The sequence below is a fragment of the Gracilinanus agilis genome, chromosome 3 (assembly GCF_016433145.1).
Source record: "Gracilinanus agilis isolate LMUSP501 chromosome 3, AgileGrace, whole genome shotgun sequence".
Lineage (NCBI taxonomy): Eukaryota > Metazoa > Chordata > Mammalia > Didelphimorphia > Didelphidae > Gracilinanus > Gracilinanus agilis.
Genome location: NC_058132.1, coordinates 369,745,149 through 369,762,384, shown reverse-complemented (window position 1 = coordinate 369,762,384; position 17,236 = coordinate 369,745,149). Strand labels below are relative to the sequence as shown.

At 41.3% G+C, this 17,236-nt stretch overlaps 2 protein-coding genes across 2 annotated transcripts in view; both read right to left on the bottom strand.

Moving 5' to 3' along the window:
- The window catches only part of ZBTB11 (zinc finger and BTB domain containing 11), a 30,407-nt gene extending 26,873 nt beyond the window's left edge, over nucleotides 1–3,534 (bottom strand). The window contains exon 1 of the mRNA XM_044666803.1: nucleotides 3,225–3,534. Within this exon, the coding sequence (XP_044522738.1) occupies nucleotides 3,225–3,534 (310 nt within the window). The remainder of the gene's footprint in view (nucleotides 1–3,224) is intronic.
- A 6,206-nt stretch (nucleotides 3,535–9,740) lies between these two features.
- Nucleotides 9,741–15,001, bottom strand: RPL24 (ribosomal protein L24). The gene is made up of 6 exons (XM_044666802.1): nucleotides 14,722–15,001; nucleotides 14,521–14,596; nucleotides 13,676–13,786; nucleotides 11,548–11,684; nucleotides 10,720–10,783; nucleotides 9,741–9,870 (listed from the first exon to the last, which is right to left on the bottom strand). Exons 1-6 carry the CDS (start codon nucleotides 14,724–14,726, stop codon nucleotides 9,790–9,792), a joined length of 474 nt encoding a protein of 157 aa, XP_044522737.1. The 5' UTR covers nucleotides 14,727–15,001; the 3' UTR covers nucleotides 9,741–9,789.
- Between the last annotated feature and the right edge of the window lie 2,235 nt (nucleotides 15,002–17,236).

Genomic DNA, 17,236 nt, shown 5'->3' with positions numbered 1-17,236 from the left:
GAAGTGGCTGAGGCCGGGTTTGAACCCAGGACCTCCTGTCTCTAGGCCTGACTCTCACTCCACTGAGCTACCCAGCTGCCCCCTCTAATTTGATTTAAAGTATATGTTTTCCAACAACCAAATTAAACAGTGCTTCATAACTCATTAATGGTAACATGTTATGATCTGATTAAATCTGTTTTTAAAGAGAATTCTCTCAAATTTGGATCTTAAGACCACAGACTAAGATCTGGGAGCAACCTTAAAGGTAAATTGCTCAATTTGGTTAACTGAGGTTCAGAAAGAAATGATGAGAAAATTAATTAAAAAAAAATCGAAAAGAACTATACAAGATAATGAAGACTGAAATTAGTAAAACCAAGAGAACATTATATACAGCTACAAATGTGATATTCTAAGAATAACTTCTGAATGTTCATCTCTAAAGAATGAATTGAGAAAAGGAAACATGAAAGACAATCTATGTTTTTTGCCAGATGATGCCTTTTTTGGTGTATGGAGGGAGGAAGGAGCTGAATAAATAAAAATAAATTGGTAAATCAGTGTCACTAGAATTTCATGCTAAATTATAAATAGGATGATAAAATACAAGCTTTAGTAATTCTGACAGTTTTATTTTAACCTTTTCTATTTCATGAATCAGAATTAACCCAAAAGAAGTTTTAAAATGTCATCATTAATAAATATCCACCCACAAAAATTGTAGTTTTACATGATGTCTTGTTATTCTGAGCCTAAAACAGTGCTTTGCACATAGAAAGTGCTTAATAAATGCTTGTCGAATTGAGTTGTTTCACTTTCACTCTAAAAATAAACAAAATGACAGTTACATGTAACATATTATCTTGTATCATTCTATAAACCAATGAGCTCTGGTTTTAGAACATCATTGTGCACTGAAACCCTCACTGATAGCTTCTCCAGCAAGCTCCTTGAGCTTGGTTTTTGTCTTTGTCTGCATAAGTACTTGTTGAATACTATATTCTACTACACTAAATAGTGGTCAGTAAAAATTTTTTAAAAGTCCTTAAAATTCAATTGATATTAGAATTCTGCATCTAGAACCCTATGGGGCAGCTAGATGGGCACAGTGGATAGAAGGCTGAGCCTGGAGTCAGGAAGATGAGAGTTCAAAAAATGGTCTCAGAGACTTAATATCTGTGTGACCCTTGGCAAGTCACCTTAATCCTGTTTGCCTCAGTTTCTTTATCTGTAAAATGATCCAGAGAAGGAAATGGCAAACCATTCCAGTATCTCTGCCAAGAAAATTCCAACTCAAAATCCTACACTGAACCATAAAAAATTAAAATCTTGTTTTCAAATTGATCTTTGTTTACATTTATGTGAAATTTTGGTACTGAATTTTAAACCAATAATAATTATTATTATAGCACTTACTCTGTGCCAGCACTGTGCTAGACACTAAAAAATATCTCATTTGAACCTCACAACAACCCTTCCAGGTAGATACTATTATTATCTAAGATTTTACCCCTGAGGAAAGTAAGACAAAGAATAAGTGATTTGTCCAGAGCTAGCTAGTGTCCAGAGCTAGTGTCTGCCTTTGAACTCAGGTCTTCCTGACACTAGACCTAGCAGTCTATCTACTGCAAACCTAGCTAGCTGTCTGTATATGAAAAATTTAGGTCACAATTCCTCCCCACTCTCCCCATACTGGTTCTTTGGTAAATCAAATCTGAGATACTTATTTTCATGAAAAAACCGAATAAGAAAAAATATCAAAGAGAAATTATAAATGCAATCTGTACTTTATACTAACCATATAAAAAAGGTAGAAAAATAGCACCCAGCAGTCAGGGCCTGACTTACCCTGGAGCCAAAAGAAAAACAAGTTCTGAAGCCCTCTTTGATTTCAAACCTAAATTGTTAATTCCAAGCATTTAAGGGCCTACTGGGACAAAGTACCATTTTAATACTTATTGAACAATTCACTGTTCAGCATATTTTTAAGATTCATGGAGAGTCCTGTTCTGAGGCAAATAATTGGTCAGCTCTTTCTAGCAGTAATTCTTTTTTCTTTTAAACCCTTACCTTCTCTCTTAAGATCAGATCCAAGGCAGAGGAGCAGTAAAGTCCAGGCATTTGGAGTTAAATTACTTGCCCAGGATTACACAGCTAAGAATCGTTGGAAATCACATTTGAACCCAGGTCATACCAATGACTCCAGGCCTGGCACCCTATCCACTGAGACACCAAGCTGCTTCTCTAGCAGAGTAATAAAAAAGTTTTAAAAAACAATTACAAAAACTCACCTCTCTGTACTATAAATACAATATGTATACCAATGTGCTCAAGCAATTTCCTACTCTACAAGAACTATTAGCTTGTAAAAGGGCTAGAGATTAAAAAAAAAGTTTTGTGGGAACCCGGAAGATACATTCTGAAAGTTTGTATCTAAAAATAAAAACTTTTTAAAAAGGCAGCTAAGTAGCAATGTGGAGAAAGAGCTTTGAACATGTTGTGAAGACATGAGTTCCAATACAGTATCTGACACTGGCTCTTTGACTCAATGCAAGGCCATTCTTTATGCCTTAGTTTCCTCATTTGTAAAATAGGGATAATAATAGCATCTAAATGACAGGATTGTTATAAGAATGAAACAAAGAAATAATTGTGAAGCGCTTAGCACAGTGCCTGACACATAGTAAGCGCTACATAACGATGTTTATTAGCTTTTTACTGTTGTTATTATTGCTGGGAGGGCAGGATTCGAACTGAGGCCAGCCAGACTCCAAGTGCAGCACACTAGCTACTTTCACGATTTTGTCAACAGCCACCTAGAGGGTAAGATCCCAAATTGAGACCACCCCCCCACACCACCCCCACGCCCGGTTTGCGCCTGCTCCGTCGGCTCCACCTCAACCTTGGCTCCTCCCTCCCTCCCATCCGGAGGGGGGGCGGGGCGGAGGAGTGAATAAGCCTCCACTGGTCCCTCCCTCCGCCGCCCTGGCCCAGCATCTCGGGGGAAGCCCCTTGGCCCCACCCCGGGCCAGAGCCCGCCCTCCTCCTTCCTTCCTGTGGGATGTGCCCGCTTGCTTCGTGTCCCCCACCCGCCGGCTGGCTGATCGGCCGGGCTCTGTCAGGCCGGGATGCCCTCGGGGACCCCGAGGCTCCGGGAGTCGCGGGCGCGGGGGAGGGACCTATCTCCCTTCCCCTTCTCCCCTTTCTCTCTACTTCCCCTTCCCCCCTCCCCCTGTTCTCACCTCGCCACCAGTAGTTCTTGGACAGGTCGTGCCACGTCTGGTGCCGGGTGTGGTGGGTGCCGTCTGGCCCCAGGTGCGCCGCCTCGATGAGTCCCCGACGCCTCTCGGGCTGCAGCACCACCTCGAGCTCGGCAAAGCGCTGGCGATGGCGCTGCCGCCGCTGGTAGTAGAGGGTCCCGCCGCGCACCACATAGCAGGCGGCCGCCTTGCGGATCTTGCGTTTGGCGTTGCCTTCGGTGCCCGGCGCGTACGGCTCTCGCTCGTTCGTCAGGTAGCGAAGGATGGCCCGGTAGCTCTCCTCGCTCGACATCCCGGACAACTCGGGTCACCTGGCCGCAGCGCCTCGGGCCCTGGCCTGTGACAGCTGGAGGATACACGGGCCCTAGGGAAGGCTACTCTTCCTGCCCAGTCGCCCCTCCGACGGCGCCCGCGGGAGGTGGATGGGGGTGGGGGGGGCGGTGACCGGAGGGTTTGTAACCAGGGGGAACTGCACTTCCCCAGCGCGCGGGATCCGCTTGTGGCCGACAAAATGGCTGCTGCACCACCGGAAGTGACGTAGACTAAGAGGACGGCGTTATCTCTCGGGTGGTGCGTACTCTACCTGAAGAGGCACAAATAAGACTTCAAGGCGCATGGGCGCCATGTTGGAAGTGGGCAGTCCAGGACTGGTAGTGCTTTCAATTGGCCATCTTAAGTCCTGGCACGTCCCCTTGATTTTCAGTTCTTTAGCTGTGAGTGAGGGCTCTCTAGTACCGGGAGTAGCTAGAAACGCTCGGTTTTTAAGGAACCGTGAGGTAAAAAACAGATAAGTAGATTGTTTTTTATCCATCACCTTTTTGCCCACTTATAAAAGAATTAAGGAGGAACCTTATGTCCCTCCTCCCTCTCCCTCCCCCTACTTTTCTGAGGTGGAAGGGTTCTCGGTGAACAATGATAGATCTTTTCAGTGTATTGATTGGTTTTGCTCATTAGTCTTGACACTTTTTAAAAGTATTTTTTTTAACTCACCTTCTGTCTTAGTATCACTTCTAAAACCGAAGAAAGGTAAGGGCTAGGCAGTCGGGGTTGAGTGACATGCCTAGGGTTACACAGTTAGGTAAGCATTTGTTTTTTTTTAATTGTTTGGAAATGATTCATACCAGTCTTCCCGCTGCCCCCCTATCCGCCATTCCGGTGAGGGAAGTCAACGCACTGGCTAGTTTGTGGCCAGGGAAGGGCACTCTAATGGGGACAGCTCTCAAGAGTAGAGTAGAGTAAGGGAAAACTAAAGATGAGAATACAACTCTATTTTTAAAGAAAGAAGACTTTAGATCTTGAATTCAAAATCATTTTTTCCCAATCATATCAGATAATGTATGCTTTTTAGTCCGTCTTTTAACTAACTTCTTGCCCAGAGTTACACTATTGGTAAATATCTGAAGCAGAATTCAAAGTCAGTTCCTAAGGACCTCAGTATTCATGACACCTTCTCCCTTTCTGCCTCTTCTCCATTCTCAGGCCCTCTAAGAAACTAAACACAAAGGACTCATTGGTCTGTGATTGTGTCTGATTTTTTTTATTTGTGCCCTTCTCTCCCTGATTATGCCTCCCACCTCTTCCCTGTTAACAATAAGATGCATGTCTTTTAAATGTATATTTATATCTATAATTGGTTTCCTTTATAATCCTACATATTTTATGCATTTAAAACATTCTGAAAGGGAGTTCACTAGTGAGAGGCCTCCATGACACAAAAAAAGTTAAGGACCTCTACACAAAGTGCCAGCACTCACACATGCAGTGTTTTACAATTATCCTTATTCTCAAGATTCCTCCCTCACTCCATCAGCTGTTTGGGGTGAAGACCGGTAATTTCCTTGGTGGGGAGAACCATTAATAAGGAAAGTCTGCAGAATGGTTCTCTTAGGCTGTCCCACCCACCCAAAGGAAGAAAGGTTCTGAAACTTGTCTTACCGAGTTATCTGGGCACTGAGAAATTAGGTGATGTTCTCAAGGTCAACTAATATGAAGCCAGGTCTTTGTAAGACTAGCTCACCCTCTACTCTGAGCTACTTTCCTACCAATAATTTCCAATCTAGAAAACACTGCATGTGCATAAAATGAGTTCATATTTATAAAGTGTTTAACAGAGTTATACATAGGGACACATAGGTCCTATGTAAATATTATCTTAATCACTTTAATTCAGTTTCACATCATTACCAGTCTTTAATCAACTTCTGCCTAATCTAATCTTAAAAAAATCCTATCCTAGTTTCTTTTGTCCTAGGAAAGAAGTATAAATAACCCCCTCTCTTTTCATTACAATTTAATCTGGTCTTAATCTGAATGGCACTTTCTAGGTACCAAAAGCTGAAATACCCATTAAAAAAATCTGGACAGTATCAGCTGTTAGGGCAACTAGGTAGCTAATGGATAGATCTCTGCATCTGGACTAAGGAAAACCCAAGTTCAAATGCAACCTCAGACAGGCCTTAACTGTGCAACCCTGGACAAGTCATTAACCTTGTTGGCCTCAGCTTCCTCATCTGTAAAATGAGCTAGAGAAGGAAATGACAAACCACTCATTTTTGCCAAGAAAAGCCCAAATGGGGTCACAAAGAGTAGGGCACAACTAAAATGACAACCAGCTGTTGAGTTTACATTATAATGGGAGAAGACTACCCACTGGCTAATTTGTGGCCAGGGAGGAGCACTTCGGTATTAAAAGTTATAGAGGGGGCAGATGGGTGGTGCAGTAGATTGAGAGCCAGGGAATCCTAGGTTCAAATCTGGCCTCAGATACTTCCTTGCTATGTGACCCTGGGCAAGTTACTTAACCCCCATTGCCTAGCCCTTTTTGCTCTTCTGCCTTGGAACCAATACATAGTGTTGATTCTAAGATGGAAGGTTTAAAAAAAAAGTTCTAGAGATGAAGGGTAGGACCATAGGGTGTAAATTGACACTATTTAGGAAAAATTAGTTGATTTGATCATGGTTTCCAACGTTGAAAGGAGAGGGCAGGTTATTATGAGTCTAGAAGAGGTAGATACATGGAAAGCAGTCAAATGAAGGAAGATGGCTGGGGGCACTCTTGAAATAATGCTTTGTGAGTCACCAATCAGGAGAGGCTTCAAGTTTACCAAGTTCCTATATCTTTGAAGACCCTTTTGGCCCTAAATCTGATCCCTATGATTGGATATTCACCCTCTCCTTCAGCTTTCCATTACAAAACCCAAGTCTTCATCCAAACCTTCCCTCTAGTCCCTTGACCCTTTTCAATTCTTTCCCAGGTTATCTTCCCTATAGTAGCCACTCTCCTCTTCCTGATCTTGACCCTTTGGTAAAATTCAACACTACACTGTCTCTTCATATCCCTATGCCTTTTTTCACCAGTTGAGTCCTGCCAAACCTCCACCTTAGATCACTCAATTTGCCATCTTTGCTCTTAAAACATCCTGCTTAATGAAGGTTGAGGAAATCACAGTCTTTCTGACTAGGTCCACTACAAATCTATGTTACTTAACCTCAGCTGGGCCCTCACTGCTGCTAGGTGATACTACTAGACCTCCCTTATGAACTTACTATCCCCACCCTCCACAATGGTTCTTCCAAACCTTTTCATCCCTCCTCAAAAATGTCATAGCTCCTTCTCCCTTGTATTTTTAGCTGAGGTCCTTGCTTCATATTTTATAGAAAAAGTTGAGGCTATTTGCCTATAAATCCTCTTTTTTCCTGGATCTTCAGGAGTTTGATAGCCCTCAGGGTCCTGCTGCTTATAATGACAGCTCCAGTGAAGAAAGTAACTATAATGGACCTGGAGTACAGTATGCTCACCAGTAAATATTACTTAAAAAAAAAGAAAAAGTCACCCAAGAGGAAATACTTTCCAGTTTTCCCCGATTTGTTTTCAGTGATCCAGATGGATTGTCTAAGCAATCCAAAAGAATTAATGGACATCTATTGCTGTCTGTGTAACTTTTAAATTGGTTATAGTATCTACAGAGTATATAATTTAAACTAACCACAAAGTTTTACAATCTCCATTTTGACTGTTCTGTAGCAGAATAAAGCACTTGAAAAAAAAAACTATCACTCAAAAGCCTTCTACCACTTTCTCCTTTCAACCCTATTTTACACATAAAGTCACCTTACCAAGGTAATCTCATTCCATACTATCCCCTCAGATAGATTGCCCCCTCCATCATCTCCATTCTATTACTTTTAATTGCTCCCTATTAGCTCATTTCCCACCATCATCCCCATGTTCATCACTTATCCCCCTCATCCCCCATATCTAACATCCTATTTCTCTTCTGCCCCATGTAGCTAAACCCTTTGAAAAATAGGTGCCTCAACTTTATCCTCTTACTCTCTTTAACTCTTTATAGTCCAGTTTTCAACCTTATAATTTCCTTCCAAAGTTCTAATTGCCAAATCCAATGGCCTTTTCTCGATCCTCATTCTCCTTGACTTCTCTGTAGCCTTTGACAAAGATAACCTCTTTACACTTTCTTCTCAAGGTTTTGGGGAGTTAACTCTCCTGATTCTTCCTCCTATCTGGCTTTATTAGATCCTCCTCCAAGGTGTCCCTCGGGGTTGTTTTGGATATTCCCCCTCTATACTATTTTATTTGGCAATCTCATCAACTCCCATAAATTTAATCAACATTTGATTATTTTCAAGTCTACTTTTCCTGCCCCAGTATCTCTGCTGAACTTGAATCCCTAACTGTATCCAGTAGATATCTTAAAACTTAATGTGTCCAAAATAGATCTCTCCCTCTCCATCTTACCTATTACTATAAAAGGCAACACCATCATCCCAGTCCCTCAGGCTCACAACCTAGAAGTCTGTCTTGGATTCCCCACTCACCCCCGTAGCTAATGTTGCCAAAACCTTTAAGGCTACCACTCTAGTGCAGGCCCTCATCACCTCACCTAATCATTCCTGTATTATTGCAGTAGCCTACTGGTGGGTCTGCCGGCTTCTTGTCTCTCCTTTTCTAATCCACCCTCCTGATTCAGCCACCAAAATGATCTTCCCAAAGCAAATGTCTACAGTCACACCCCTATATCTGCCCTACCTCAATAAACCCCTAATGACTCCTGATCATTTCCAGTCCCCTCCAGCTTTTACAGTCTTAAATTGCTCCGGATACATATTCTTCCAATCCAGTAACTCCTGCTGACCAAACTGGACATTATCTTTATCTCTGACCCTAAGGTGTGGAACATTCTCAACTTTACCTGCTGGCTTTCTTTAAATTCCAACTAAAATCCTATCTTTTACAGGAACTTAATGCCTCTTTAATTCTAGTGCCTTCTTTTAGCCTGTGCATAAATTGCTTGTCTCTTATTAGAGGTGGTAAACTCCTTATGGGGAGGGACTCTTTTGCCTTTTTGTATCCCAGTGGCTTAATGTAGTGCTTGGCACATAGTAGGCCTTCAATTAAAATGTTTGATTGATCCAAATAGAATAAATAGGTTGACTACAATTCATATATATTCTCTACCCCCCCAATCAGGACACAGACCTAGGTCTGGAAATTAATCTGCTTAAGACTGAAAAAGAGGTGATGCTTGGTGTGACCTAGGACTAAGTCCTAGAAACTCTGGACTAGTTCACATTTTAAAAGAAGCCAAATTGGTCTCTGCTGTCCAGTTTTCACATAGCCCACTGCATGGCCTTTCTCTATGTTTATGTATAAAGCCTACAGTGCATGACTGCCTTAAAACAGTCAAGTTTTCCTAAAGCAAAAACTGCTATTTCTTTCATGGGGCCTTTTCATACACTCCCAGATGTTGATGGCATGTTTATTATGTGAACAGGAAGACAAGACTGTTCATTTCCTTTGTATGCCCCAGGGCCTCAGTGAAAGTGAGTAGTTTAAAAGTTAAGTTGATTGATGTTGATCTAAACAAACAGAAAGTTTCTTTGACAGAATCACAAACAATACTTTATCCCATTGTGTTATAGCCATGTAATGCCATAAAAATCCTAAAATTAAAAATTAAGATCTATAAATGCAGAACTTCTACAAAACAATAAAAACTGAACATATAAAGAATAAACTTGACTCCAGAGTACCTTCCTTTACTCCCCACCCCCCCCCTCCAAGTCTTAAAAAAAAAAAGGAATGGCTCAATGGGAGGAGGGGAAGTGTTCATGGTGAAATGTAGACAATGTAAAAAAGATAGTAAACATTTTAAACATTGACAAATGTGTCAAACATAATAGCAATTTGTATGAAATCTGAGCAAAATGACCTAATTATATGTCATCACAGCCTTTAATATATGTGAAAATCATTCTGGAAATCCCAAGTTGATAAGAGTAAGCAAGTAATAAACCTTCTCAAAAACATTCTCGATATAAGGGCAATTTCATCCTTTAACCAATGTAGATAAGAGATTGAAATAGGAAGAGAAGCATGACTTCAGCAAAAATAAAACCAAAAGCATGCTTCTTAAGCAATCATTAATATCAAATCAAATTTTAATTCTTAAGAAGTAAAATTCACAAAGCACTCAAAAGTCAAGAGTTACTTTAAATTTTATTTTAATTAATCCAATTTAGAAGACAATTAACGTTTTCCACCAACTCTGGGTGCAGAAACTTTCACAGGCTTCACAATCTTTTGTTTAGGCGCTGCCTTCGTAGGAGCCTATAAAGAGACAAATTAATGATATGATTCCAATTTTCCTATACATCGTTAATAATTTATCATCTCAAATCAGGCACAAAAATATAATTGAGCAAAACTCTATTTCTATCTCTTTAACCCCTTTCTAGCTATTATTAGTGTATACTTGGCTTAGGATTCTTTATAGTCTTCCTGACTCTAGGGCAATGGTCGGCAACCTTTTGGGCGTGAGAGCCATAAAGGCCTGTGGAAGGAGGATGGAGGCAGAGGATGCTGGGATATGGGGCAGGGTGGGGGGCTGAAGGGCCCCCTGGGGCACATCCTGGGGCTCTGCCAGGGAATTGCAAACCCCTGCTCTAGGCTATTGGCAAAGTCATGGCACAGGTGCTCAGGTGTTCTAGTAGGAATGGTGCACTCCCTCTCCACAGGACCTGAGGACAATTTTTCACATGCCCAGCCTGGGGGCCAAATGTCAGCACAAGTACTTCCTCTGCTCTGTAATTGAGGTGGTGGTGGTGGTGGTGGTGGTGGTGGTGGGATGGTTGGATAGGCAATTTCAAAAACATTTGCCAGCACTGCTCTAGGCCAACTGCTTTATCTAATGCAGATTGGCATCTCTCTAACTTAAACTTGGGGAAAAAAAGAAGCTGCTTATGTGTGACTGACTTAGCTAGAGATGATCTTATATATGTACCCCTAATGTGCAAATGTCACAATGGGAAGCAACTCCATTTACCTGAAACCACCACCATCTTCAATAGTCCTAACTACAGAAGCCAACTAGCTTCTGCCTGAACTTTTCTCCATATTGTAGTGACTTAGTATTTGAAGTAAATTTACTTCAGGAACCAGAGTATGATAATGATTTACCTTAGCAGCAGATGCAGCTGTCTTCTTGGTTGCTTGCTTAGCCTTTTTTGCTTCCTTGGCAGCCCTGGAAAGTAAAAAAATGTATCTTAAGCAGAAATACAAAGTTGATTGCCATTGAACCTTGCAAGTGTCAGGAAAAAAAACAGAAAATTCCATTCATAACCACCCACCCACCCACTCAAGAATATTACATTTCCAACATGAATTTGAGAACATTCCTGTGTTCTCAGAGCACAGAAAGAATTGTTAGTAAAACTCCCAATCAACAGAGTATCCAAACCCTAAAGTGACATTAACCATCAATTTTATACAAGCTCAGTTTCAATGCCACTTATCACTAATCAAGGTTAAGAGAAGCAAAATATTTTCCAAACTGCTTAGTTATTATTCATCATACCATACATAACAAGTTTGTGATACTAGGAAAATAATATTTCCAATATGTATTCTATTTTAGACAGTATATATTCATAGACCATATTATGGCCATAATGCTTGTAAATCAACTTTTTTTTTTTAAACCTTTATCTTCCAACTTGGAATCAATACTACGTGTAGGTTCTAAGGCAGAATAGTGGTAAGGGCTAGGCAATGGGGGTTAAGTGACTTGCCCAGGGTCACACAGCTAGGAAGTGTCTGAGGCCAGATTTGAACCTAGGATTTGCCTGGCTCTCAATCCACTGAGCCAACTGCCATCCAGCTACCCCCTTGTAAATCAACTTTTTAGGTATAAGCTTCTGACATTCTATACATGTAAACAGGAAAAACTGAGGATGTGTGACTATTAACACAAACTACAAACCTAAAAACTAATAAATTATTTCTTACCTGATAGCTTGTTCGCGTTGAGCCTTTCGAACTTCAGGTTTCTGGTTCCTCTTGGCCATTATATCGGCTAAAGAAGCCCCAGTGATGGCCCTCTGGAATTTAACAGCTCTTCGAGTTCTTTTCTTTTGAATCTCTTCCTGAAGAAAATTAACAGGATTTAATTAACTGGGGAGTGTAAACAGTTTAACCATAGAAGAATTAGCAACATTGACTTAGTAATAAATACTTGGAAAATGTGCCCATTTTATTGTTTCAAAGGCAAGGAGCCAAAATAATTCTTGTATTCATAACAATTCCATTTCAAACATTCTTTGTTAATTGTCCTTTCATTTCCCTACTCTGGTCATTTTTACTTAAGTTAGAAAACCTAAAAATCCAGTTTTAATTTTACCTAGTACCTGCCTTTCACAGGAACAAGCAACAGGAAATGTGGATCTATCCAATACCAAAAAACCAAAGTGGAAAAAAGTGAAATATATACAAGATACCTGACAATGCTCCTAGTCAAAGGCACCACCAATCTTCCTATTCAACAAGGGTCAAAGCCTCTTCTTCACTTGGCAAAGTACTCTACATTCCACCCAATTGGTCTATTTCCTATTCTTTATACATGATGAACCTCCATGTCTAGCACACATGCCTTCCCGAATTCAGCATATCAGAAGGCCTGGCTTACTTCAAATCTCAGTTCCTTCCACTTCTTAAATAAGGCCTCAATGGCTAGGCCTTTTCTTGCCCCAAATCCTTGTATTTATACTAGAACATGTTTTCCTAATGCTAGAAATAAATTCCTTCAGAGCAGAGGTATTTTAATCTTTGTCCATCGTGACAGTTTAGTACAGTGACTGGCTCTAATAAATACTTGCTGCCTTAAATCTGCATAGAACTGATGTATTTGATCTGTCTGAAATCAGATAATGGGGGGAAAAGGAGGGAATAAGCATTAAGTGCCCACTATGTGCTAAGCCCTATGCTAGTTACTTCACAAATATCATCTCATTTGTTTTCACAACTGTCAAGTAAGAGCTATTATCCTCATTTTACAGGTAAGGAAACTGTCTGCTGTGACTTGCAGGATTACACAGCTATGAAGGATCTGACACAGAAGAATTAGCTCAATCCGCTGTGTCACCTACTTGGATTAGTTAATAAATTTGAAGTATATCAAAAACATCGGAACCAGAAAGCCTGGATTATGTCTAGCTTTTCCCCTAAGCTGCCAACTGTGAACTTGGGTAAGTCACAGTACTCCTAGGCCTCAGTTGTTTCATCTGTAAAATAAGACAGTGACCTATGTTCTATGGTCCAATATTTTACTTAGCTATACAGAAAGTGGCATGTAAATGTAAAACCATTAGACTACTAAAGTTTTATTTCAAATAGGACAGCTATAAAAAGGCTTGATTCTTTACCTCTGTCCTGTCTTTGCATCTTGTTTCCTAATTTTAGCCTCAAACTTTCAAAGTACCTACTCATTTCATTTTTATATCTAAAAACAAGCAAAAAGACTTATGTTTCATTCTTATATAATTTAATTACCTTCGGTTCCTGTGAGATTCTAACTATAGTTCTCAAAACTATCCCTTGAAGTATTTTAGAATTAAATCAATGCATTAATAACCTCCAATTACAATATTCAATGGACCCCATACTAAATAAAATCCAGTTATCACCTGAAAATTTTTCTTAAACTTTGTTAAAAATCATTACTCGATTGCAAAGGAAAATAAAACATGACACAAATTAAGTTCTTTAAAGCTCACTTTTTTAAAAAAAATGCTCTAGCAATTTATTGATCTGTTCTAGTTCCACCATAAAAACCATTTTACATTTTAATGTGTCTGGCTACATGACCCTTCACTTGGAAGTTTGGGCAAGGTGTTTTCCTGGCTGCCATGAAAGGCAAGTTATGGTCCACTGGATGACCCTAGAATCAAGTCCTGCTTATGATGCACATTCTAACCATGCCAGAGTAAAGTTGCTTAACCTTTAAGCATCCTCTACAAGTTAGCTAAAACTTGTCCATCTAACGTTAAATACTTTGGTGGACAAAGTGTTTCCCACTACAGGTTAAGGATGAAAAAATGCCCACCAAAACCCTTCAGGACACCAAATACATTTTACTAACCGACTGTCCCTTCTTGTGCTTTCTTCTATAAAGGACAGTCCAATTGATCTGCCGAGGGTTCCTCTTTGAAAGGAACGCAGACTCACATTTTGCATTCAAGAACTGGAAAACCTACGGTAGAAAATTTTAACAGGTTATCTAAACACAAGAAATCTCAAAAGATCCAGCTATTTGTTGTCCTGCTAGGTAAATGACCAGTAAGAGGGATAACAACTTCAACTTATGGAAAGCTAGAAGGCCATCATAAACTACCAGAAGCAAGGCTAAAGGATGAAAGTTTCTTAACCATGACTGGAACACATATGCACAAAAAAGTTTACAATAATTCTTTTTGTAATGGAAAAGGATTTAAAACTTAAGCGTAAATGCCAACTTATCTATTGGGAAAATAACTAAATTATGGTACATGAAGGTAAAGAAATATTACATTGTGTCATAAGGGGATGAGAGATGGGATTCAGAGAAACCTAGGAAAACCTGTATGAACCAATTTTGAATGAAGTAGGCAAAACCAGAACTTGGGCCCTCCAATCAATGTCTCGACCAGCCATTATTCCAGTGGACTACACCATCCAGGCTGATATTGGAGTCAGGCAATGTGGGAAATTTGTTTTACGAAGGTTTTGCTTTAACCTTTAAATTGAGGTCAGGGAAAAAATAAGTAGTTAATTGAGAAGCAAAACGGACTATAAGGTGACCCGGTTTGCGGTCGCTACGAGTAAACGGGAGATGGTGGCAGCTTCTCTGCAAGACAGGCCTGGAGCTCGCGGTCTGCCCCGGCCACCTCCTCCTCTACAGGCTCCTTCACGTTCCCAGGGCCCAGGCGCGGCGAGAAGGCGTCTTACCTTCCCGTCAGTGCGGGCGTAGCGTCTCCCGTGACCCGGGTAGATTTTGTACCCGCTGAAGCTGCACAGTTCGACCCTGAAACGAAAACCGGCAAAGTCAGTCATGGAGGGCGTCCATGGCAAGGAGGCACCATAACGGCGAGAACGGCGGCCTCCGGGCGGAGGATGGACGTGGATTGGGAAGCAAGAATCTTTACTTACTTCATGGCTGCTAGGGGCAGGAAGATGGCGAAGAGGAAGAGAGGATTGTGGGAAGGATTCTTATAAACTCGGGCGGCCTTCTCCGCCCTCTTCCGCCCTGTGCTCTCGTCAGAATCCCCGGGACTACAGCACTTCCGGTGAGAGGCCAAACCCTTATGCTGCTGGTTGTAGGACTTGTTTACTTCCCGGGGTAGGGGAAGGAAAGGGAAGAGACGGCAAGAAACAGAACAGAAGAATAGAACCAGGTGGGAAACCCAAAAAGTACGGTCTTGCTTCCGGACTCCAATTTTTTTTTATTGAATTACACCTCACAACTTAGCTCACGTTTATACTTTGGAGGCAATTATTGTCCTCGTTTTATAGATGAAAAAGCGATTTGCACATTGTTACTAAGTGGCCACTACAAACCGATGAGGACAAAGCACTTAGCCGCTGTGCCCGAGTGGGCACGAAATCAAGGTATGATCATGAGCTTAACAAAGTTCCGCACCCGAACCACAAGCTCCGAGAATGCTCTTTGTCGCCCTTTCTGCAAGTTCTCGTCGCGGCTACCCACGACCATCCAACCTGTCCCTCCTGAGCCAGAGTCCATTGGGGTTAGCCTACCGGGTTCTGGGGACTGAGAATAGAACTGGTGCCCCGGGGTGAGAGAACCAGGGGGCGGGCTCTAGCCCTAGGTGACTCCTGAATGGATGGCGGGGAAGTGAGGGCGGAGATAGGCGGGGTCAGCATCCCTCCACCCCCCCACCCCCACCCCCGATTGCTGGTGCTGGGCGGGCCGGAGCGTAGCCTTGACAATTGTGGAGATGCCAGAACGTGGACCCGGCTCAGAGGACTTAATTCGCTGCTCTTCTCGGCTTTTTTTCGGGGTGCGGGGTTGTCTTTGATTCATCCTTGGGGTGGAATGACGTTGTTTTGAGAGGCAAGGTCCCTGGAGCCAGTCGGGAAAACCCAGGTTCTTAGCCAATTTGCTTTGTATGTTTTGGGCGAGTCACTTTCCCTAAGCCTCTGCTTTTTAAAACTTTTGTTATTTAAAATAAGTATTTATTTACTCCCACTTCCTCCTTCGGGAAGAGAAAAGCAAAACTCTTTAAAACAAATGTGCTTAATCAATGGAAACTAAATCCCACCCGGGCCACACCCAAAAGTGTGTGCCTCATTCTGCATAAGGAAGCAAAGAGGTAAATCTGCCTCAGCCTCGTCTTCTGAAAAAAGAGGTTGGACTCTGTTGTTTACGGTCCTCTTCCCCCCAAGTCTCTTTTTATCTACTGCCACTTTCCTCTTCTCCCTTTCACAACCAAATTATTAGAACCCTGACTCTGTTACTCCACCCCCTTCATTCTTGCCTTTTCTTTCCCACCTTCCACCCCTCAATTGCTTGCAATCTGGCTTCTTCCCTAGACTGAAACTACTCCCTTCCACGTTCCCTAAGACCTTTTAATTAATAAATCCAATGACCTTTTCTCAACCTTTATCCTCTATCTAGAAGCAGGGGATGCTGCAGAGGATTAGGATACTGTTGGATTTGGAATCAAGAAGACCTGAATTCAAAGGGCCTCGGATAGCGGGTGGCAAATCACTTAACTGCTGTCTGTTTCAATTTCAAATCTCCACTGTAAAATGGAGATAATAGCGCCTTCGTCTTAGGACTGAAGTAAGAATGTAATGATATTTATAAAATGCTTGGTACATGATAGGTACTTGATAAATGTTTTTTTTTCTTTCCCCCTTTTGTCCAATTTGTAGTATTTTACACTGCTCTCCATTCCCCTTCCTTGTCCTTGATGCTTTTTCCTCACATTTGATGCTGCTAACCCCTTCTGGCTTTTAGGTTTTAGTGAAATTGCTCTCTTTGATCTATCTGATCCTTTGAAATGTCACTATCCATGATCTGCTCTGTCTTACCTCTTTTTTACATTTTCTTGTTAATTTCATCAGCTCTCTGGAATTCAACCTCTATCTTGATAAATGTTTGTTAATTGATGTAAATGAATTCCTTACCTGCATGTCTTGGTTCTCATTTCTTTCCTGAAATCTAGTCTTATGTCTCTGTGTCTACTGACTATCTCTACTTTTATGTATTTCTGAACCGGGCATGAGTCAAGCCAGTCTGGTAGTTCCTGCAGAACTGAAATTCCAATCAGAATGAAATGAAACACTCATAAACCAGCTAACATTCAACAACCATCTCCACAAAGGATTACATAGTAGCATGGAAAGGAATTCAGCTGAGATACATCTTTAGTTCATGTGGATACAGTTTCTCAGCCTCCATATTTGCCACAGTGGCAAGTCCTAACTCCTGAGCTGGTCTTTCATTCGTAGTCCCCCAAGACACTATATCCAGTAAAAATCCTAGTATCCTGAACCAATTAGGTCTTGAGAATTGTTTTTTAAGGAGAAAAATATAGCTTAGCCTACATAGAATAGATATTGTTCTTACCACAATATCACAGATATTTAAAACTTACTGTGTCTAAAATGTAACTTGCTTTTTCCTATAAAATAACACTAA

Coding starts and splice junctions, on each gene's coding strand:
- RPL24 (XM_044666802.1), bottom strand. Junction 13,787..14,520: donor ACGCCCGCACTGACGGGAAG/GTAAGACGCCTT, acceptor TTTCTACCGTAG/GTTTTCCAGTTCTTGAATGC. Junction 10,784..11,547: donor CAACGCGAACAAGCTATCAG/GTAAGAAATAAT, acceptor TTTACTTTCCAG/GGCTGCCAAGGAAGCAAAAA.